At 34.6% G+C, this 25,439-nt stretch overlaps 1 protein-coding gene across 1 annotated transcript; it reads right to left on the minus strand.

The window, feature by feature from the left end:
* Positions 1-255: 255 nt before the first annotated feature.
* LOC128995500 (transmembrane channel-like protein) lies at positions 256-25,375 on the minus strand. The gene is made up of 18 exons (XM_054420517.1): positions 25,335-25,375; positions 17,846-17,969; positions 17,138-17,327; positions 16,319-16,460; positions 12,341-12,445; positions 11,143-11,331; positions 10,079-10,335; positions 9,422-9,616; positions 8,762-8,864; positions 7,784-7,935; positions 6,929-6,998; positions 5,906-6,761; positions 5,103-5,281; positions 4,565-4,840; positions 4,254-4,430; positions 3,433-3,579; positions 1,948-2,158; positions 256-1,722 (listed from the first exon to the last, which is right to left on the minus strand). Exons 2-18 carry the CDS (start codon positions 17,883-17,885, stop codon positions 413-415), a joined length of 4,599 nt encoding a protein of 1,532 aa, XP_054276492.1. The 5' UTR covers positions 17,886-17,969; positions 25,335-25,375; the 3' UTR covers positions 256-412.
* Between the last annotated feature and the right edge of the window lie 64 nt (positions 25,376-25,439).

The raw sequence follows: 25,439 nt of genomic DNA on the forward strand, positions 1-25,439 counted from the left end.
TTAGTAATATTTACAACATTTAGGCTGTTATAAGAATAATACATTATGAAACTTTAGATTTATAATGTGGTCCTTCAAAATACTTATTTATTGGGAATTAATAAATTGCTAAGCTATTTATTTCATTCAGCATTACATTTTAACTTTAATTATCAAAATAATAGAAAATACGGTACATAATTTTACATTTATATAAACATTGAGTTTAAGTAGATGGGGTGATTCTAAACTACAGTATTCAAAGCTATGTTAAAACTATTAATTAGTTATTTGCTGTTTTTGTTTGAATGAAACATTTTTTCATCCATAGTATGGTTATGGATGTTAAGTTCTCCAGCCGAAAAAGTCAATTTTTCACTGGACCGATTAGTATTTTAGTAACTAGCCGACAGTTTCTATTTTATATTACATATTACTTTTCTTCAAGACCAGAACTGCTTCTTCTCCTAGCCTCTTTTAAGAGAACATTTGCTATTTTAAATCGAGCCATGGCTTTTTTAGAACTTTTGTTTTCTTTCGAGGTTTGTGTTTTTGAACGTTCCCCATCATTCTCATCTTCCATTTCACTTTTGCTCACTTGCTTCTGTTTCAAAACTTCAAGCTGTTTGACTGTATGAGATGATACATCACTACCTTCAGTTTCTGTACTGTTTGATTGTTTCTTCAAGTGTTTGCTGCTTGTTTTAGATTCACTATCGGTTTTAGTATCACTTTCTGAATGCGTAAGTTCTTCATCACTTTCACTTTTATGCTCACTTTCATCATCAGAGACATCACTGTTTTCTGAGTTTTCTGACTCTTCGCCTTCATCTTGAGAATCATCTCCACTCTCTTTGGAAGATTTCAAAACAGCGTCTTCATCGCTCTCATTTTTCAATTTTGATTTGGATGATTTTTTGTGAGAGCTTTCTTCTTTATTTTTTACAGTTCTTCTTTTGTGATCTTTCCCAGTCCTTCCCTCACTTTCATCTTGATTCTGCTTCGTTTGGGATTTTTCCCTCTTCTTCATTGCTTGTGATGCTGTGATGATGGCCTTTAACTTGTGGACTTTGGGCTTCTCAGTTGTTTTGTTATCGAAATTCTTTCTATTACTCTCTGTAGGTGACGTTTCTTCGCTAATTTCATTTCCGGAATCGGCTGCATCGATTGATGATTCCCCTTCTGTTTTACTACTACTTCTCTTCTTTTGTTTGTTAATCTTCTTAGTATGTCTTGGAGAACTTTTGGCTGAATCACTCCTTTTCTCTCCTGTTTCATTTCTAGTGGACTGACCACTCTTTACTTTTTTCTCGTTCTTTTTCTTAACTTTCTGTTGTGAAGAACTACTTCTAGATTTGTCCTTGATTTTGGAAGGTTTCACCTCATCAGACTGACTGTCTATGTCTAGGCGTTCATTGCTCTCTGTCTGGATTATACGAATTTCTGGAATTTCTGACCACACACTGTTCTCAGATCCATCTTCTTTACTTGATGAATGCTTTTCTTTCTCTATCTTTTTCTTGCCGTTCCTCCTTTTTGTTTCTTCATATTTCAGTATCTTCTTGTCAGTACCATCCTTTTTCTTGATGAGCCCTGCATATTTAGGGTCCTTGGCGACGTCGTAGGGCAGAGAGTCGTGTTGTTCAGCATCTGTTCCGTCTCCTGCATCAAGCAGAATATTCTCCTCTTCAGAAGTCCCAGATGGCATTCTCTTGGCTTTTTTCATGAATTCTTCAATTAAATCTGTAAAAAAAAATGCTTTTGTAAAAAACTACACAAATTAAAGATAATTTATTTATTGATTACATCTCAATAAATACAAAACCTCACAGCAGCATTTTCTTTTACTGTTGTGACTGTTGTGAGTTATTGTGCATATCAGAGTGAATTTGTGACAATCATAAAATTGAATAATTTACAACATTCTTAATAATAATCATACATAAAAATAAACAAAACCCACGGTACCTTTCTTTGTTGATTCATAATTTGCATTTCCATTGATCGCACCAACTTTAAGAAGGTCTATAGGAATATCAGCTATGGACAGTTTTCCATATGGAAAGTTTGGCATTGCTTTCTTCCACTTAAGACTAGGATTTTCTGCCTCTTGTCTCTTTTTGTCGACCAATTGGAACATTTTCCTCCTCTCTTCTGTTCTCTCTCTTCGCAATTGGATCTGGTAAAAGTTGTAAAAGTTATCACAATATTTTTGCCAATAAAACTTTGCACAATAAAACTTTATAGGTCTTAAAAGTTGAGTCATACATTTTATTTTATTGTTAGTTTTTAGAATGTAAATTTGCATTAGAGTAACTTGTTTAGGACAATAGTATTTTTAGTTTTCCCCAACCAAAGGGCAACAATATTTTACTTAGAATTTTTCTACAGTGGAACCCTGATAACAAGACCCTCGATAACAAGTCACCCTTTTTAACAAGTGTCATTTTCTAATCCCCTTGAATTTTATTTTAGCCCTTATCACATTTTGTTGTTGCAAACCTCGATAAGAAGTCAACCTTTATAACAAGTCTTATTTAATCCCCTTGAGAGTCTAGTTATCGACTATCGAGGTTCTACTGTATCTTATCATGAAAACTTAAGGAGATTTATGACTTTGATGTTTATTGAAATCTAATGTAGCACGAATATCTTGTTACTGAATCTGGTGAGATTTAAAACAAAACGTAATTCCATCTTTACTACCGCCATGTTGACTTCAATTGTTACTAATGTAATTGTTACAATTGTTGACTGCTATGTGTTACTATAATTTTTCTACAGTATTATTCTAAGTATAATCACAGAGAAGTAAAGTACAGAGGAAACTTTCTCATGGAACGACCGTGCACTTTCAGCACTATTATGATGGGGAAAAAATATATTTGTGACGAGCAAGGAAGAGCCTGAACAGCGAGCACTGTGCGGAAATTCCTATCACACAGGCCACAGGGTCTTCCTCCACCATGAGCATTGTAGTACATGAGAGCATACATAATGTTTCCTCTGTACCTTACTTCTCTGTGGAAGCTGGGTAGCACAGTGCTTGCTTGGCAGTCAGATGGTTTGCCGGTTCAATCATGAGTAAAAACCAGAAACTTTTTATGGGTTTGAAACTGAACCCATCTGTCCTCGATTTTGATCTCCAAACGGATCTGTTTTATAAGCAAAAAGAACTGTAGTTAGTAGATTTCGAAACATTTTTTTGATTGAAGTTCATTTTAGGTGTTAATGGACTTATGGCGTTTGAGGGATTACTGCGAACATTTTCCATCACAATTAGGGACGTTTTCACATCAGGGATCTGGTTTACCAGTCAGACACGTAAGCTCAGTTTCGCTTGAGCTGCCATCTTGTGAAGAACTCTACATTAGGTAAGTTTACTGAACATAAAATATGATTAATTGTGTTAATGCAGCTGTGGCCAAATTTAACATAGGCGTTGCAACTTACTTTCAGATCATTGTTAGCTTCTCGGAGAGCACTTGTAAGGGAGATGAGGTAGTATATGATGAGCACTAGCAACATCAGTAGAGGGATGACGATGCTTGGTGAAGCTATGTAGTCGAAAGCTTTGTGGAGCCAGTCGTACGGCAAACCCTGTAATGATTAATGATAAATAGATGTTACCAACCACTTTTGTCATACCACTATTCATGCACAAGTTCATCCAGGTAGGGAAAGAAACTCTAAGACTTTTACCATTTCCACCTACTGTACTGATATGTTTAATAGGTAGAATTAGGTGGGTAGGGTACACCAAACGAAGGTAAGATTCATCTGCCGCTAAATTTTCACTGGAAGACCAGGTGGAAAGAGAAGAAGAGGCAGACAGAGAATAAGACGGTTGGATGCTGAAGGACAACCTGCATAATCTGGAGTAAGAATATGGAGGTTGCGAGCAGAAACTTGAGAGAACTGGAGGCAGATATGTTTGGAGGGCAGGGCTCTACAAGAGCTGTAGCGCCGAGCAGTAAGTAAGATAATGTTTTAATTGTAAAACTAATCCTATATGTTAGACACATCATAAATTTCTCTAGAGCCATAGTCAATATACAAAGAATGTTCTTCTTTCCTGAGTCCTATCATCTTTATTTCTTCATAGGTGGGCCTTCAGCTTAAGGGGGCTCCGAAACTCCAGGCAATCATCATGACAGCTAAGTGGCATTTGTGATCAGTGAGATTTGAACCTAGAAATTCAGGACAGAGGTTCTTTGCTTTAAATACTACACCAGCTTTTCCCCATGCATTCACTACTAATAGAGATGAGTAACCTGTTTAAGACTAGATGTGAAGATGTGGTAGATGCGATGGTATCGAGAGAAAGGACCGCAATGCCAAGACGGTACGACCCAGACCACGGCGTACCCAACCGGCAGAACACAGAGGAACAGCATGGTGAGTAGTAGGGCGAGGTAGAAGTTGTTGGAGCGAGACGCCCGAAACACAACCTGTAAATCATATAGCAATCAATAATATCAATCAACCAATAGTTTAAACAGTTAGGTACAGTTCTACTTCTACAATAAGGCAAAGACAAGATTGAATAGTCACATTAAATCTTAACATTCCCAAACAGTTTTACCTCATGAGGGACGTTGCAGGTAAGGACGGCCCATGAGCGGAGATACATCATGATTGCCAATTTGATAACATTGATGAGTGGAAGTCCAGGGGAGAAAAACATCCCCATCCAGACCATCCCCTGGTTGTTGACTAGGTGGAGAATGTTCTCTGCGATCTTGAAGTCTCCGTACTGCGGAAACTTCTTCTCCAAGTCCCAGCACCAACAGTTGTTCATGAAACGGACAAACACCGCTCGGAAAAAGTCCACCATCAGAGTGGAAATGACAGTCATGACCTGCATAAACAAATGTGATTGAAGATTGCGTAGTTTGTGGCTAGGTTGATTTAGTTAGTTTCGTTTTGCTATTAAAAGTAAAACAATGAAATAAGAGAAAACAATTTAGTAGAAATTAGCACACTCAATCTGTTGTACATGAAACACAAATTTCAACGGCTGTATAATTTACAAAATATGAGAAGTCTTGTCATATTCAGAGTCAATAGTATTATCCGATAAAAACAAAATTTACTTTATTTTACAAGAAAAGGTTATTTACCAAATCCATCACAGTGAGTTTGACCATTTCCCTGCCAAACATGGTCTCCCAACATAATGGAACAAGCTTTTTTTTAGACTCCTCATCGAGAGACTTTATATAAGGTGTCATGTCCTCTTTCTTGGGATACGGACGGCGTTTGGACCATCTTTGGTTTGGATCACCTGAATCAAGATATCCTAAAAATAAATGTTGTGATATAAAATAGCTCAATTAATATTTAAGTAACATGACATAAACATAAAAGTAGGCAATATCATTCACACTACTATTATACTATGAAACTTTATACTTAAAAGTTTATGAAATAGCTACATAAATTAGAAATGCTTTTGATAGACTTAATTTAAACCTGGTAGGGTATAAACATCATCATGAAACAAATATGAATTGCAGAAATGACTGAACAATAGTAGCAAACAGACCAAGAAGTCAAAGGAACAATTAATAGACAGATTTTGAACAAGAATCTTATATTTTTCACCTGACAATGGCTTCAACTAAGCCAGAATCTGAACATATTTCATTATGTGACATATGTTTTGCTATATTTAACGGTTATTGTGTATGTTGATGGTTATGTGTTTTTAAGTTCTGTGAAGCTGAAAAACAGTGCACATACAAACTAGTTCATAGTTTGCTTCAGACCAATATATCTATGCTTTGTATAACTTCTGCTAATTGAATCCTTGATTAAAAAAAGGTTCTCCTATCACAAAGGTAATGAGATATCTACTTAGTATCGTAGTGGTTTATAGAAATGAATCACAGAATAAAGAAAACAAGATTTTTTCCAAACATACCAATTGTAGCTGCTGTATGTGTAGTCATCATGCTTTGGCTAGTTGTTTGAGTCGGTGTTGTTGTCTTTTCTGAAGGTTTTGCTACGGTTTCACACTTCACAACAACACACAGTTCTTCTATGTTCGTACTCGCCGATCCAGTTGAACTTGTAGAAAACTCAGATGTTGTTTCCATAGTACTAGGTGTCTCATCTCTTCCTTGTGGGGTAGTAAGAGTATCTCTTTCTGTCGACTCACTATTTTTGAAAGTCGAAAAATTTGAAATATCGGTCGTTGTCTCAAAGTAAGTGTCATTTGAAATTTCACTAAAATTAAAAGTGGTTCCATTCCTTGGATCTATATAATTTTCAAACTCACTAGTGTTACCGTCCAAACTGTTCTTATAATCAGCATAAATCTCACTTAAACCTACATCAATGTATTCAGGAAGGGTGAAATTCCCATCAAACTCTCCTGAAGTAACATTGTTTACTTCTAAATCTTTAGATTCACTGAAACTGAGAAATTTCTCAGAAGTATTGGAACGATCGAACATCGGAGAGGAAGTGAAAAAGTCTGTTGAGAAAGATGGTGAAGAACTAGAAGAATCTTCTAATGATTTAGTAGTAAACGTAGACAGATTTGAGGTAAATAGGGACAGACCAAACATTAGTTGAACTCCAACCGTGGATGTCATTGAGCAAGGAATCGTGATGTTTCTGCAATCCTCATACCATTCCTGTGATCCTGTGAGGTTATGATCCCAGAATGGTGACACCCCAGTTAAATAATCCTTAAATTGGTCTTCATCTTCATGAAAATGTGCTTCTGGAACTTGACGAGTCACGTTTCCTCTCATTTTCTCTAACAAGTCACTCTAAACAAGAAAATATACTTCTGTTATCAAACTTTAAGTATAAAAATCAACATAATAGTGTCAAACACGATATTGATAATGCTTTAGGGTTATTTTTTTAATTTTATGACTTAATTTTTTTTTCAGTAGAGATCGTAAACTAGTTGAAAATAATAGCATTTACTTACCATTGCATTTATTTTTGAAAATGAAGCAAATATCAGTGTGTAAATATTCAAGAGGTTGAGAGCCATAATCCTGAAAGAAGGAAAAAAAACTTAAAGATGTGCTATGCGAACAATGTTAATGTTTACGAGGTTGTTGCAGAAACAATATCCTGAAGTGGGAGGAAGAGAAGATTATTTATCATTCAGAAAATATATAAAAGCTAGAAAAAATAAGTCTTGCGCAATATTACTGTCATTGTAAGTGTTGTCAGTATAATTAATGGGCCAGAGCTAGCCTTGGGTGGTGCGGGTCTCAGTGCAGCATTCAGAGCACCAGAGCGAAGGGGGGCCCTTACTATAAAAAAAAAAAAAAAATAGTATCCCAACAATACTAAACTAACAAAAACCATAATTTTTACAGTATTGGGGATTGTACCATTTTATTTAGAGTCAAAAGAACCATAACAAATTTCAATATCTTGGATTATTTGATGGGTATTTATGGAAGTATTACAATTAAAAATCAGGATTTAAAAAAATGTAAAAAAGTTTGGAAATACTATGGATTACTATCACCAAAGCCAAATTTCATCAAAATATGACCATGTCTAGTCCGTAGCTCTTTCCACATCCACATACACAGAGGCGTCACTTCAACAACCATCTTTTTTATTCAAGGGAGATCCAAAAAGGATATTCCATTGAAACTCAAACTCGAAAACTTTGACGAAAAACAAAACCCCATTTACTATCTAGATGTCAGAAAGTAAAAATTTGGTTTTTGGATCCATTAGGAAATAACCTATATCATGATTAAAGCAATGAAATGGCTCAAACGGTTTTCTAGTTTGGTCATGTTCTTAACTAAAAGTTCACCTTGCTAATTGCATTCTCAGTTTCTTTCTTGGGTGGTATTGCTCAATAATACCGAATACTTCAAAGAACACTGGAAAGAGCGAGGTGATGAGGGACACTACAATTGTAATTTCATTCTTGCGCCACCAACCGTGATTATGCTCCAGCTCCAACTGAAACAAAGTTCATCAGCTGACTTTTGAAAACATTTAGAATAGTTGTGTCTCCAAAACAAATCCACCAGTACAGTACCCTGATGAACCTTGTTTGAGTTTTACATGTTCTCGAAAGTTAGGTTACGCAAAAGTGTAATGTTTTGATGTAATCTTTTGCATTTAATCTGTTACTGTAATCTTCAGAATCACTCTCACGCAGGGTTTTCTTGGGTTTGGATGCAGAGTGCGGAGAGTAGAGTGTGGAAAAGTGTTTTGTGGCGGTACAATTGCGTGTAAAACAGTACCATTAAATTAACTAAGACAAGAGAAGAGTGATCTCTGGGCTCCGCTTTCCTTCTTTAGGAAAGCCCAGCTTTAATAGCGCTCTGTATCGCTAAAATGGCAAAAAAGGTGTTTGATAAATAAATAGTAGGTAAGCTATATATTCACTAAAACAAAAAAACAAAACACTAGTCATGGGATGTACCTACTTATTTTTATCTTATCAAACAACAAATAATTTTTTTATTGCCAAGTACAGTCAGCTCGCAAATGAACATCTTCTGGTTGTATTTTTGTGGTTGGTTTTAGGGTTATCCCTAAATTTGCTTGCAGTTGAAGATTAGCATATACGGAAATGATTAAACTTTTTTCTGTTTTTTTTTTTCTTGAATTGCCAAATAATCTTATTTGCTGAATAGATTCTATTCTTGACCCAAAATTACTCACTAAATTGCCCAAACATTTTGGAAAAATTAGTGGTTGTAATATCCAGTTATTTTTTGGTTCATGACTTATCTGAGCATATATGATTATTATTGTTGAAAAAAATTGATAAAAGTACCTCTGTGGATCTTTGGACCACTAGGATCACAGCGTAGACCGATGAACCCAGCAACCAACAAACATTCATGTGTGCAAACACTCGCAAACTCGTCACTTTCCAGCTGCAAGTGGATAAACAAATTATTATTTTCCTAAATTAAAGTTTAATATAAAACTAAAGCTACCTTTTTTTCATAAACGTTTTTCTATTTTATCGTCACATTTTGTTTAGTTTTCCTACAGTTATACTCATCATGGTCCAAGTTTTTGAGATCAAACACAAAACCCAATGAAACGGACTACTCTCATATTCTACTCTAAGAGTTTTTTTTTAAGTTTGGGCAATATTTCCATTTTCTTTGGATAAAATAACAATTTGGTTTTATGTTTTGACAATGTTCTTCAAACATATTATCAATATATGTGATTTAACATTACTATGCTTTTGAAATTCTTAACATCAGTAAAACATTGACTATGAGAAATGTAGGGGAGGATTAAAATGGAAGAGAATGGGGTTGTGGTTCTGGTTGGACACACTTTAGCAGAGTTTTTGTCCATACATAGTCTTTACAATCTCTCTATTATTTGATCAGTTAATTTACCATGCAATTTGACCCGTCAATCAATAACAACTTCAAGTCTCTACAATTAGATCCGACAATCGATCACAACTTACTTTCGGCCTTCATCCCGTTTCTTCTCGGCCTCTTCAAGCAGCGCCTCTTTGAAGCCAAGTATTATAGAAGCCGTTCGGTTGTGAGCTGTCTCGGAGTTGCCGATCATGTAGTCCCAACCCGTGAACAACTTCCATGTAAATACACACTCGTCGTCCTTCTCTGATAACTTGCTCTGACGTGAGTTCTCGGCCATTCTGTAGAAATGGAAGGTAACTGGTAGAAAAGCTATTGGCACAGTGTATATGCTTCACTATTTGAATAGAGTTGGGACTAGTTCTATAGTAGGTGTAGGCCTATTAATTTCTTTATAGCTTTTCTTCTTCGAATAGTTTTGCAAGTTTGACTTTTATCACTAATTTGATTGTTGATTGGATTTAAAAATATTATATTGATCTAATTTAGGCCTATATTGATTCAATCTGACAGAACTTAAAATAGAAATTCCTGTGTTGTGTGGCATTAAATATGTGTGATTGTGATTGGTTTTAAGTGTTTGTAATGAAATAAACATTGATAATGGTTATGTACAAACGCACACGGAGGTAAAACATTGAACGAATATAAAACAAATCAAGATGAACAAAACATTAAGGAGATATATGCTAAATCATGCTTTTTATGGAAAGAGGAATCATCAAAGGCAATTGAAGACTTACCTGCGTAATATAGCTACAAAGCTGTAAATGTAAACAACCAGTTCTGTTATAAAGTAGGCGAGAGGCATTGAATAATTTATCTTCTTGGCTAAACTATATGGCTCTGGATCCCGATGTGAGTAGTAGCCGTAGAAAAGAGGAGAGTACTTCAGGACTCCATCAAAGTCCCAGAGAGTGAAAAGGTTGGTTGCATTAGCTTTTTCTTGCTCCAGCATTTTCTTGCGCATTCCTGATTTTTCAGGATTTGACATTACCAGCTGCAAACATTGAAATAATATATCTTTCAACTCATCGATTGGGTTTTGTTCTTTGTATAGTACATGATTCATTTTACCAGCTTAGGGTGTCGTGTCCACTGAGCTAAAATTATAACTGGAGGTAGCACTGCCATGGCAGAAGTCTGTCAAAAGCGTGTCGCTGATTTTGTTAGGTTGGTATAGCAGTGAGTTTTCTTATCATAGCAATAACATGGCTTCTTATAACTAGGTTGGTATAGCAGTGAGTTTTCTTATCCAATAACATGGCTTCTTATAACTCCCACCCCACGCAAACATGGCGGCTGGCGACACGCATATTTGACATTCAGTGCTACCTCCAGTTAGAATTATAGCTCAGTGGTCGTGAGGTTGAATACACTACAAACTTGAAACTCTACATTTATGATAAATATGTAAAAAATATACCTGAGTCTCATTTGATTCTTTATGACAAATTGGTGGAGCAACAAAACAACAACGAAATTAGAAAAAAAGGTTTTCTAGTGTGATTAAAAAGTGCATAGCGATAAATAGCCATCAGTTTGAATTAAGGGCTACTTAACTTGAATCTTACTTGAATCATATTAATTTAATTTATGATTTACCACTTCCCTATCTCTTTGATTACTTACCATACTAAAAAGCATTGACTATAGGAAGTAGTTATCTTAACAGTAGTTAAAGCTAAACCCTATTCTAAAGATGAATAATGAAAGATATGAAAGATGAATAATGGAATTCCTATTGCAAACCCTTCACCTACGCAAAGTTATTTGCTAAATTGTTGAGAGAAGTTTTTTTTTTTACCTCGGGCACTGCAACAAACACAATGAGGATCACAGCGGTTACAAGATTCACCCAGAACAGCCATCGGAGGAACGTGAAGTAAGAAGCAACGACTGAGCCAAAGTGTGACTCTATCTCCTTAATCCTGATCTCCCAGGGAATCAGGGTGTTCAACAGGTTTGCCAACTCCCGCTTGGTGTGCTGCCAGTGCTACCAACAAAATAATTTTTCAAATTAAGGCTTTTGGTGGATAACGTTTTAAAACTAATGTTTCCCATGAGTAATTTCATTATGACTCACATATCTGATGACTGAATCTTCAGAACATTCTATTGATTCTGGCTGTATGCGCTTCCACTTCCGCTCGCACTTTCCACTCATGCGACTTGCAATGTACCTTTCCAATATTTTTGTAGACTTAGCTTTTACATCATGGATTTGGATAAAGTTTAACGCCAATGATCCAAAATATGGCGAAGGTATGTATTTATGTATTTAAGGTGAAGATGAGCAAGGGAATAAAATGATTGTCTTGCTTCTGACCAAGAGCAGGCGGTTCATTGGCCAGAAATACTACATAAGAACCAGTAACAGTAACAGTTACTCTCAACCACTAACCTAGGTCTAGCCAAGGGATTTTTCTAGAACTGCAAAAGGCAGGATTTTCTAGTTGCTGAATACGACTGCATTTTTCAACTCAACACTAGGATCAGAAATATTTTCCTAGCTGCTGAATTTAACAGGGACTGTATCCCACGACAGGCAAGAGGGGCGACTGCTCCAAGAGAAATCAGTCCTACAAGTCGCCATGACGTAGACGTGCTCCTTTGACGTTTTTGTCAGTTTGACAACAATTGTAAGCCAAAATACAGCTCAGTAAAATTCAGCACATTGAAATAATAAGGAAAATAAGCGATAAGTTATAAAAGTAAAGAAAATACAAACTGACTCTAATGCTATCAATTTGCTTTGTCTAACACATTATTTAATCAACAGTTTTGAAAATACCTTCATCCTATTGTATGGGGTTGTTTTATTTTTCCACATATGAAACTCCACGGTCAATAGTAAAACCTTAGTCTTTATATAAGTTCAAGTTAATTATTTTCAACAACCATACTTGCAGTCTGTCGGTTCCATGATAACAACGTTTTCCCCTTATAAAAATTGGGTACAGGTGAAGTAGACGCTATTGTATTTATCTAAAATGACCACTTACCCTGATAATGACAATGTTGAACCGCGCCAGAATATCCCTGGTGCTGCGACTCTGCGCCAGTCTCTCCTGTAACTCTCCCTCATGACGCCTGATGTATGCTTTGGCCTTCAAACAAAATATTTAATTACCAAAAGTTGCATCTTCCGTAGCGAGTAAGTCAAAGCTGAACACAGGAACATCAAATTTCACCTGCAAGGAAAAGCCGAGGACCAGAAAAAATGGAACAAGTGCCGGAAAACTAATTTAGGTACAAGTTATGAACCCCACTTTTCATCACAAAAATATTCACGTACAGAATAACAGTCCTCAGTTAAATTGTTATTATGTTTCCTAATGAACATTATTTTAAGATGAAAATGAAAAGAAAAAAGTTCTAGCTATTGTAACAATGTAAACTATAGAAGTTTAAGTTTATATTCATTGTACAGTAAACAAGCACTGGAAGTTAATACACAGCAAACTGGCTTATGAATTTTTTCAGTTCACATTTATATTTTTAAACAATCAAAACAGCTGATTTCAATAATAGAAATAAATTGTATACAAACACTAAAATGTAGTGGACAAATGGAGAACTGATTAAGATTAAGAGCAAGGAAAAGTAAATTTAAAACAAGGGGAAATTAGCTGATTGGGTTTACCTTGCTCTAGATTAGAACTTGGGAAACAATTACTTTCTTTGATATCCACTGCTATTGAAATAGCTATAATTTCTGTACAGAGAAATAAAAAAAAAAACATCTTCAAACAACTATGTATTCTCTACTTATGACACTCCAATTGAAATCAATCACCACTAACCATCTTTAATATGTGTCTTGTGTGTTAACAGTATAAGTGTAAATGTATTTTTCAAGATTTTATTCATATTTATTTACTTTTCAACAATAAAACTGGTTCCTTTGTATAACCAATGCTATATTTGGTCATACTCTTCACTATCTTAAAACCTTTTTATTTTCTTTAACCCTCCGCGCGTCAGCCGCCCGATTTCGGGTGGGTCCGTCTGGGCCAGCAGCGTCACCCGCCCGAAAACGGGCGGGTCTGCAAACTCTTCGTTTCGTTGATTTTAAAGCCGTTCAAGCGCTAGAATCGGGTCACTATCTTTACTCTACGTTTAGGGGGATTGCTAGGCTTCATGACAAAACCATATGACGGCCGTTTACTGGTCTGTGACTAAAAATCAGAGCATCTGTTAGTTTGTGATGTCGTCATTTGTTGTGGTTACGGTTACGTGAGTTGTCGTGAGTTTGTTTTTGTTTATGTTTACAAAATGTGTGATGATTTGAGATCTAGTGAAATTAGGGAATTGTTGAATGAAGAAATAAGTGATATTGACGATGATAATGTTGAAGATGACTTCGATTTAGGTTTACCGCCTCAGAATATTGATTCAGACTCAGAATCGTTACTGGACTTTTCAAGTGGAAGTGGGGAGGAATACATTCCTGATTACGAGGATTTGGACACTAGTGATAGGGAGCAAGATGTTGATGATCCAGGGGAGCCTGAAGTACCTGTAAGTGTGCCTAGTAATGATGTACCTAGCAGTAGTAGGCCTAGGCCTAAGAAGAAAAAAGGTCCTCCAAATTTGCTCTGGATTCGAGTTTATCCACCAGAACCTGAAAAGGAGATCGAATCAAAATTTACTAGGAGGAACACTGGCATACAAAATCTCCCACCTAGAAATAGTAGTTGTATTGAATACTTCTATCTTTTCTTTACCCAGGCTATCTGGAACATAATTTGTCAGTGTACAAATGCGTCGGCAAGGAAAGCGCTTCAAAGACAAAACTTGTCCCCACAATCAAGAATAAAAAGATGGACTGACTGTACTGTTGCAGACATAAAGAGGTTTTTTGGGTTGTTCATAAACATGGGGATTTGGAAACTCAAGAACATAACAGGCTACTGGGATACGAGAGAATCTCAGTCGCACCCATTTTTTGCTAAGACGATGAGCTACAACAAGTTCGCATTAATTTTGTGGAACCTCCAACTTACCAACAACAATGGACATCCAAGAGGCCATCCAGAATTCGACCACTGGTTCAAAGTAAGATATCTGTTAGACCATTTAAACAGAGCTTTCAAAAAGTATTTTGTCCCCGGACAGAATGTATGCCTGGACGAGAGCCTTATAGGCATGAAAAACCGTTGTTCTTACATACAATACCTCCCGAAAAAAAAACACAAGCAGTTTGGAATCAAAAAATTTGAGACCTGTGATTCTGCCACTAACTATGTCTTGCACCTTGAAATGTACAGTGGAGCAGATTTCTTGATCGATAAACCAGGGCCATTTGTACAAAAATGTGTGTTAGAGGTAATGGAGAAAAGTGGTCTCCTCGACAAAGGCCATCATCTGTTCACCGATCAATTTTACACTAAAGTACCTCTAGCATTAAAGTTACATGAAAGAAACACCTACCTTACTGGAACTAAATAAGAATTCTCAGTATCTTGCAACAACACTGAAGAATACTGAATTGGAAGCTGGACAAACTCTGTACTTCAGGCATAAAGATGTCCTTCTCGTTTCGTTCAAGCAGAACGCGTCAAGAAAATCGGTTTTTGCCCTGACCACTGCTTGCCACGCCGAGGACAAACTTGTCCAGAGCAAAAAAGGGCAACAAGCAGTAAAACCTGTTCTTATCCATAGATACAACCAATACATGGGTGGGGTAGATGTAAGTGATAAAAGTATCTACCACACCTCATGCACTCGCCCGACGAAGAAATATTGGAAGAGAATCTTCTATAATTTACTGGATATTGCGCTTTTCAACTCATATGTGTTGTATTCGTTGAATACTGACAAGCCAAAGAGTAGAAAGGATTATTTAGTTGATATTGTGGAAACCCTGGCTAATACAAGAGACATAGGTCCGACTGCAGGACCATCAGGAGACACCGCGCACCAAATGCAGCAAGTGCCTAACAAATCAAACAGAGTATGTGCTGTATGCTGCAGAAAGGCTACATACTGGTGTCCAGGCTGCAATGTAGGCATCCACAAAGAGTGTTTTCATCTACTTCAGCACTATTGGAGGCCTTTACAAGCCAAAAAGAAGAAGAAAGTGTCGGAACTCCAGTAGGTCTAAACGAACCCCAGGCAGTGCGGTTTTTAGTCTTGTATATAGTTGTTTAATTTTTATTTTTTTCCGTAATTTGTGATGTAACCCTTATCAAAGTGTATATTTTTTTGTTTGCAAGTGAACTATGAACAAAATGCATATCTTGGATTTTTGAGTTAGTGTATATAGAGTTTTTTACATAGGGGGAAACCAAGTGTTTATATACATTTTTTGACAACTTTCGGATTCGGACCTATACCAGAGACCTGATAAATAAGGTAAGGATATCAAATATGTATTTTTTAGATAGGCCAGTTTGTCTAGTTTTAGAAAATGTGTAACCTTTTACCTGCCAGTCATTATTTATATATTTTATTTTGTTTGAACTAAAACCTTGCATAATCACTGAAAATCGCTGCGTTTTTTTATCGTGTATATAGTTGTTTAATTTTTAGTTTTTTCTATAATTTGTGAATTAACCCCTAACAAAGTATATATTTTCTTGTTTGCAAGAAAATTTGGAACAAAATGTATATCTTGGATTTTTGAGTAAGTACACCTTGAGGTTTTTACATAGGGGGTCAACAAGTATATATATAATTTTTTTTTGCAACTTTCGGATTCGGACCCATACCAGAGACCTGATAAATAAGGTAGGGATATCAAATATGTATTTTTTAGATAGGCCAGTTTGTCTAGTTTTAGAAAATGTACAACATTATACCTGTTAGTTAATTTTTATTTATTTTATTTTATTTTAACTAAAACTTTGCTATATCACTGAAAACCGCTTGACCTTTTGAGGTCATATAATGGACCCTTGGAGGGTTAACACAAGTTTAGACAACCTGTACATAACCTAAACAGAATTTTCATCCTACAAGTTGAGACTTGCACCAACCTGTCTCACGAGCCTCAGTTTCCTCCTCATGTTCCATGGCTGCTGCTTCACACTGCTGAGGACTTCCTTGTGCAGCTTGATGTTCTGGAGGATCTGCTCCTGGACCGCGTCCTCCACAGATATGGCGGTACTACAGTTAACTCTGTTAGAGTATATCTGGTTATTTGAAATTATAAACAATCGATTTAGTGACAAAAATGGCCGGTTAACCTATGAACACTTTAATAATTCCAGGAGGTTCTTTTTTGTAGGATCATTTTATATGGTAAACAGCAGGCGTGTGGAACCCTTAACAGCCAAAGGTTCAATGTTTGGCCCACTCTTGATACATCAAAAAGCTACTGACTTTACTATGGGATCCGATGACCCGATTTTTAAACTAACCACTCAGCTGTTATAAATGTACTTTTTTGTCCAAGGACTCTAGGCTCTATCCGTGGGTTGTTTTTCACACTGCTTTAGGCAAGACCTAGCGGTTGCGGCATATTTTATTAATGGCCAATACCAGAACAGCATTATCATTAATCTAGTCCAGAGATCATTATAAACAGTTAAAAGTAAAAAGAGATAATAAACAGATCACCTTTTTTACACGTCCAAAAATTGTTAAGGAATTATAAAATACTAAAACAAAGACAAAAAGATAATTTTGGGAATCAAAATGACATTCTGTTTTACCATTTTAGCTGGAATTGTGAGACATATGTAATAAAAAAGTGCAATTAAATTCCTTACTATTCAAGTATTGATTCTCAAAATAATTTACTTAAATTTTCTGCTTTAATATAACAAAATGTTTAAAGACTTTTAATTTCTTACTCTCCAGAGCTTGTTGTGAAGACAGAAGATCGTCTTCTATTGCGGACCTTTCCACTATTCTGTCCGTCTTCCACATCCGTCACAAACTTGGGGCTGGACGAGCGACGTCGCTTGCGACTGTGTCTTGTCGAGGCCTTGCGTTGGAAAATTGCACTAACACTCTGCGAATAGTCTTCATCCTCCTCAGCATCTGTGGAAAATAGAAGTAATGAATACCACCGCTGCAGCACACCTGCAGTGTACATTTTTTGGCAATTTTCTCTGTAACTCTTAATTTTGGACCAATACTGCAATATACAAAATTGTTTGTTTTATAAAGCTTTACACAATGGCTTTAGTGAAAATTGGGCATGCCGTATGTTCATGTTTTAAGAGCTGCAATTTTTTTTTAGAACCTTCTAACACCCCTAATTCTCTAATTCTAACACCGTTTTCACAACCCAATCTTGCTATTTGCATGCCAAATTCTGCAAAATTAGATAAACTTCTTCAATTCATCTACCAATCTATCTATTATGAGTGATGGTTAAATGGCCAAGATTTGGAGTACTACACACTCAGAGTCAAAAATTTATCCAGCAAAAACCAATGATAGTTACATTTGATGATCATCGCAATATATTTTTTTTATTAGTGCAAATGCCAGTAGAACTTTTGAATGACAAACTTACAAAACTAACGATGAGGTTTATTATACACTGTACCCACCAGAAGGGGCTTTCTCCGACTCAAAGCGCACTTTGTCCATAGAGACGACACAGGGTGATTCTGCAGCAAACGTCACAGAGAGCCTGTCTACAGACAGGTGAGGAGAAGAAGGCTCCACACATCCCTAGGGACAACAATAGAATTATAGTATACAGTGTTGCTTTACTTTCTCCACCTATACCACATAGTATATGGAGAAAGTATTGTTTTGTCAAAGTTTTCGAATTTATGGGGAAATCTTTTATAGGGAAAATTTCCAAAATTGCCATATGTGAAAATTAGTTATTTTTATGGTCTGTTATGGACAAATCACTATTAAATATGACAATTTCAAACAATTTCAAAAACACCTTGAAATACCATGGGTTTGGTACCCACATACCAAATTAAATGAAAATCGGACCACATGTGTACGGTAGTCTTGTAGCTCTGTAGTCTGTACACGTCCAAACACACAGACATCACTTCGAAAAACTTTTTGGGTTCAGGGGGTAACACATATTTCCACCCAAAACGCAAACTCGAAAATGTTGACAGAGGAAATCATAATTTCTCCATTTATTAAATATAGACGGAGAAAGTAAAAAAAATATTCAAATAAGGTTTTCCATAAAAAATACTCTTACTTTTTCATGTTTGTATGAAATTAAGAAAATTCTAGGATTTGGGATGAGAAATAAAATTTGTTTTCACATAATTTTTCATCAAAGTAGGTTCACGAACCTATACAGCGCATGCTTTACAAGCCTAGGGTTGAGGAAGGCCCCGCCCATGCCATAAATGCTCGCACATTTTCATCTGTTGTAATGACGGCTATTTGTCGACCGACGACATTGTCCTTTGTTGTAACAGATACTGGATAGCATGTTACTTCGCCATACTAGGTTCATGGAACGCTGACACATCGTTGGAATCGGTTACATCACGATACCTTGGATTACTTTGTAGCGTGTGATGGTGCGACTCAGCGGTGTTTACAAATTATGGGAAATTGATTTTGGTTAGGTTCGTTTGGTGTTGTTTTTTCATTTAGTGATGTTATTTATGTTTATCTATGGATGACTAGCATTTTTACTTTCTCCCCCTTTAGCATATATATAGTATATGAAGGAAGTAGGCCTATAGTTTTCGTCTAAATTTTTTAGTTTGAGTGGTTATATCCGTTTAGGGTCCCCCTGAACCCAAAAAAGTGGTTTTTGAAGTGATGTCTGTCTGTATGTGTGGATGTGTACAGAGCTACAGACCACACATATAGCCCGATTTTGATACAGTTTTGTGTGTAGGTAAAAATCCATGATATATCTAGGCATTTTTTCATTATTTAGAAATTTCGATTTCAATAGTGATTTTCCTATAAAACACCATAAAATAACGGAAAAATCTAATTTTCTCGAAAATGGCCATAACGATTTTGATAAAAAGTGCGTTGTAGCCCATTTAAATTGTGAACAAAATGGTGGAACTTCCATTTCTGTAAAAATTACGTTTCAAAAGTTATTGTTACTTATGTTTCCCATAAAAACCCATGAAAAAGCGGAATAATGGATTAAAAACTGGTTATGATTGAAATTCGTCTGTTATGGTCCAGTTAATTCCAAACAAAACAGTGCAACCCCCCATTTCTGTAAAAATTGCCATTCAAAAGTTTAATGCACATTTTGTGATGTCGATTAGACCTACCCATGATAAAGGTTGTTGATATAAGCTAGTGGTAGAAAGTATGTGTCAGATTGATGATATCGTTTATTTTATTTACTAAAGAGTATACACTGTGTTAGACATCAGTTCACTAACTAAGTACAAATCAAACTCATCAGGGGATTCCTAGAATGAAAGTAAAAAATCTATAACTCTGGAATTTTACAAATAATAACACTTCCTCCATGTATAGGGGAAGAAAATGGGAATTAAACGTTGGACACAAATGTCATAAATAGATAATACGAATAGTTTCAAATAGATGAAGCTAGGTTTATTTATTCATACCTAACTTGCCATTTAATATCAATCCATTAATACTGTCCTTTAGTATTGATCCAGTACTGTAATATAATAATGTCATTTAGTATTAATTAGGTCAATCATACAGGGTATTTTTCTTAAACGCAGCCCAAATGGACAAAAGAAGCTTGAGTTGGTATCGCTGCCTTTATTTATCGCCGATCAGCTGATATGCATTGTTGCATAGATTCATATAGATATTGTATATTGTACACAAAATTTATGGTGAATTACATTGGTGTTTTACAAGCTCGAAGAGTTGCAGTGGAGGCATACATTTTAGTCTTCTACAGATCCGGTTTACTTACTTTTTTAACAAGAGAAAGGATTTAGGCCCATAGGAGGCGGTTATATTCTATGGGACAGTAGTACTCTAACTTTTTTATTGACAAGATAACTTTTGAGAAACTTAACTTGATATCATAAAGATACAATTAAATAGGCTACGTTTACCAACAAACCGTTTTTTGAAGTAACCTTTTCAGTTCAGTTCGTAGAATTGAAAAGATTCACTTTACAGCATTGTTTACTTACTTTACCTAACCCTGTGTTGAACTTCCCTATCCCAAGCGTGATGTATACAACTTCTTTACTTCACGAGTGAAGTAAACTTTCAAAAACAAACTCAGTGAAGTAATGAAACCCATTAAATAACATTGAGTGCTCAACTTAAAAAATATAGATCTATGGAGCCAACGACGTTCAACGCTAGAAATCAGCTGTGCGCTTGAATTTTTTTTATGCTTTATAGTCCAGGAAATATAGATGTTGAAAAATTAAAGTCCAGGTTTTTTTTTATGGATGGCTTTACTTTCGTCTAATGAACAAAAATGAAGAGTTCCTCAAATATTGTGTGTGCGGGAATTTCACAATCATCGTAAAATGTTCTAACGGCATTTAACATTAAAGTTTGACATTAACTAACATTAAATGACATTAATTAATTAACATTTAAAGTTTGAAAGATTCAAACTTTAGTTTTTACCATTGGATACAGCTTTTAAAAACACACAAATTGGTATTTTGATCATTTCTCTACGCCAATTGGTTACCGAGATATTGAAAGTGCTAAAGGCATTACGTTGTCTAATAGAAAATTTGTACACCTCACTTATTTGTGAACGTATACTGATGGAACTTGGTATACGGCTTCTTCTTGTTGTGTTCTATTGATATTTTCTCTAAAAACATTTTTTTTCAAAATGCTCCTGTAGCAGCAAACCTGCGTACTCAGCCCCTATGTTATTCTTATGGAGAATAATTAAAGGCTACGTCTCCCTTAATTATGAATATAAATTAATACAACTTTTTATGTTGTTTCACCTAGTTGAGTTCTATTAATATTTGCATAAAACTCATATTTTGTATTCCTTGTTGCGGCAAACCTTTGTACTCAGTTCCCATGTTTTTCTTATGGAGAATAATTCATATGATATACAGTACCATAGATAAACATACTCCCTTATAATATTTTTATATTATAAGTACTATATATATATATTATATTATTATATATATATATATTATATATTATAATATATATATATTATAAGACAGTACTCATATAATATATATATTGCTTGTTTATGAATGCATTTTAAAGAAACTTTGTAGGTGGCTTTATGTGCTAATATACAGGGTGTTTCACGGGAACCCTGACAAACTTCAGGAAATGGTTCCTTGGATCAAAACTAAAAAAAAACTTCCTATATGTCTTAAACTTACTCGTTTTATATTTATACGTAAAAATAGGTTATTTTAGGGTTTCAGTGTATCTGTTTTTACCTCTATATTGAAAAATTGACAAGATATTTTGATAAAACTTGCATTGATATAAAGAAAATTAAATTTCAAAGAGATTTCATTACTATTTTGGGCAAACATGTTGGTTGTGACTATTAAAAAAAATATATTTTCAAACACAAATCTTGATTTTAAATTATTTTTCGTTTTTGACAGCTCTTCATGTATAACCATTCAAGCTTTTGGCTTGCAACCTTACCAAAAGTTGTAGAATATATAATGGAGAACAAGGAAATGTGAATTTATCTATAGGTACCTTTTATTGGGATAATTTTTGTCAAAATCTAAAATATTGTAAAATATAAAAAAAAACTAATTAAATTAAGCGAAATAAACAAAATTGCATATTTAGCATATTTTTTAACGCATCTTAATAAAGGTTGGTATATGGGTTCTCCTATTTGAGAAGTAAGTATTGCACAATGGCCTAAAAGTTTCTTCTTTTTCGTTTTATGATTGAAAACAAGCATACCCACTTTCCTAAGTTAACCTTATGGGGAAAAATAAAATAAAATAGCTCGCATATTTCTGAACACATCTAATTAAAACTTGGTATGTCCCTATTTTTAGTTGAGTACTACAAGATTGTGGCCAAAAATATCCGCTAGATCAACGATAGAAAGGTTACAGTATGAATGACCACTAAAATAAAAACATATTTTTTATCTAGTTTTTTTTATCAAGTACCTACTGTATTGGTTTTCAAAAGATTTTTTTTTACCACAGTAAATATTTCTGCACAAATTAGTAATGGTATCTAATGAAAAATGAATATTCTATCTAATCACAAACCCTTTTTTGAAATATTATATCTATTTTAGGTTAAAACTTCCATTAGACAAACAAAAAGTTGGAAAATCTATTTTTTTCCTACAGGATGGGAGTAAGCAGGCTTTGTGCAACAGAAATGTAAAACTAGAGATTTTAGGCCACAATCATGTAGTACTCAACTAAAAGAAGGGATATACTAAGTTTTAATAAGATGTGTTCAGAAATATGCGAGCTATTGTATTTTATTTTTTCTCCATAAGGTTAACATGGAAAAGTGGGTACCGGTATGCCTTTTTTCTATCATTAAAAATTAAAAATAAGGAAATGTTCTTTTTTAATTTTGTTGTTAATGAGTGGTGCTGGGTGTAACTTCACATTTGATGCACAAACTTATACTGTCCAAACTCAAAAATCCCGTCCTATCCTTATTTATTTATCATCATCACCGGGTTTTCCTAACTAAAAAGTCTGCAATTTTTAAAATAGCACAGTAAAAGTGCAAAGTCTTAGCTGTACAGTCAGTCCGTTACTAAAGTTGTTTTCAAGACAAGTTTGTAAAACTTTGGATGTTTTGGTGACAAGTCAAAAGATCCATCCTTTTATTTTATCAGGAAAAGTTTGTTCTCCTGTGCAACTGACACCTGTTTTACCAACCTAACCTGCTTTTAAACTGTGGTTTACATTAAATATTTCCGAGGTTGACAAAATATTTGTTCAATAGTTGGAAAGAATTATTTTTATTTGTCCAAATTTACTGAAATGCTTAATTTAAGAATTTCTACGGATATGTGTATAGGCTATAATTATCTTTTCTTGCCATATTTGATAATATAGTATCTAAAAGTCACAACTCAAATATGCATAGTCCCTGTTGTATGAATATTTAAATTACACTACTGAATAAAATATAAATAGATTAAGTTTATTGATCTAGGTATATATTTAAAAATGTTGGGTTTTTCTTTTCCGAGTCGGTTTGGCTCTTCTACCCGACCGATTTTCAGAATTTTGGTCTTAAATTAAAGGTAGGTAACACACAGGCACGAACAGATTTTTGCCATCAAGCATCAACATTCATTTTATCCTACGTATATTCGAGTTACGCACAAAAGCAACTTTCTCACTGTACATTTTTTCGAATTCTTACTTCAGATAAAAAACATTATCCTATTTGTTTTGGTCTAAGAACCTTTTGTGAAATACCTCTTTCATTTGAGCTATTGACTGTTAAGATCGGACGTACCTGAAGCACGCTGCTGAATCACGAATCAACAATAATTATAATTGTTTAAGGACTTATCTGCAATCAATGATACGTTACGTAACTCCATTTTTATTTTAGTTATTTTATATGTCTTGGTCTTGAAATGTTCCTTGAAATAAAGGCCTTTTTGAGATATTGACTGTTTGAATCAGTTAAGTTTAAAATACTGAATTAGGTACTCAATCAAAAACGGCATTTCATTGTCATTATGGTGAATCTTATTTTGACCCGGGCAACGCCGGGTTTTGCCGTTAGTTATTAATAAAAAATAATGTGTTGTTTGATGTGTAAATACTACTCGACAATAGTCAAGCCGTGTTCAATAGAGATTATTATAGCAAGCATAATTAACTTTTCATCGTGTCAATGTCTACAGCAGTATTGGTCAAATGATACGTATTATAAGATCACTAAATAGGTTTACCTGTATCTCGATGAAGTGTTAACTGTCGGTTATTTTATATTATTATTATCATTATTATAGGCATATTATCAATTTTGGGGACACCACCTATGAGTGTATTTTAGCCCAAAGTTAAAAACCGAACTTTGCTCGGATTCAACAAAACTATAAAGTATAAATGTTTATAAAATAATTACAGTAGATTTTGATACCCACATTATTCCAACTATTCTTCCCCTGTAGCGAAACAGACTTGAGTATATTTTTAATTTTTAACTGAATTGACTCATATCACAGTCCATTATTATGCTGGCAAATAAATACTATCAGTTATACTAACTTTATAATTAAAATACTAACTTTATCATTGTAATACTAACTTTATCATATATAAGTATACCGTAAGCCATTTTGTAAATCCATGTATATATCATCGATCTCTATTATTATTACAGCGTAATAATAGAGATCGATGGTATATATTTGTACACCTTTGTAAGGCATGTTTTAAAAATAATATGGCTTAGCTAATGCAACTTGTTTTGTTAAAGTTCTGGCTAAATAAGTAATTTGATTTGATTTGAGTTGAGATGAGATGGTAATATTTACACATTTTAAACGAGTCTATATACACACAAATCACATCTTTCTTTCTGAATTGATACTAAAACAGAGGGTTAATCTTTTATCAATTTTACTCTCATCCTTCACTCATAAATGAGTGAAAATGTGTTCATATTTGGGTTAAAATACGCACATAGTGGCGTCCCCATCTTAAATAAATAATATAATTGATTGATTTTTAAAATTTGAGTTCAACAAGAAATATTTACATAGTACATAACACAAATAAAGACGTATGGATCAGGAATGATTATGTCTTCATTTTGATCTTAGAACTCCTTCTAGCGATCAGTCCATTGGACTTCTAAAAGATCAAAGGTTTTTAATTTTAGCCGTTTGTAAGTTTTAGAGTAAAAATATGTCCTCGTGAAAGATAGTCCTTTAGCAGAGAAAAACAAAATGTTAGTGTAATAGTTTGGATATTTACTTTCTCCCCCCCCATAAATAGTATATGGAAAAAATATTGTTTTCGTCCAAATTTTTCGAGTTTCAGTTTTAGGTGGTTCAATATCCACTTAGTGTCACCCCTGAACCCAATATACTTTTGTTTAAAATAGTTCTTTAAATTAAATAGCAAAAATATCAAATTGTAAACAACAAAACGGTACACAGATGGAACTAACCTTAAAAGTTTATTTGGCTGATCCATAACGACGATTCTACCTCACAACAATTTTCTGAAAAACCCAAAACAATAAAATCCCACTTGAAACAAAAAAAGTGACAAA

This window comes from Macrosteles quadrilineatus, unplaced genomic scaffold (assembly GCF_028750875.1).
Source record: "Macrosteles quadrilineatus isolate MER2022 unplaced genomic scaffold, UCM_ALF_1.0 Scaffold_5__1_contigs__length_97177068, whole genome shotgun sequence".
NCBI classification, from domain to species: domain Eukaryota; kingdom Metazoa; phylum Arthropoda; class Insecta; order Hemiptera; family Cicadellidae; genus Macrosteles; species Macrosteles quadrilineatus.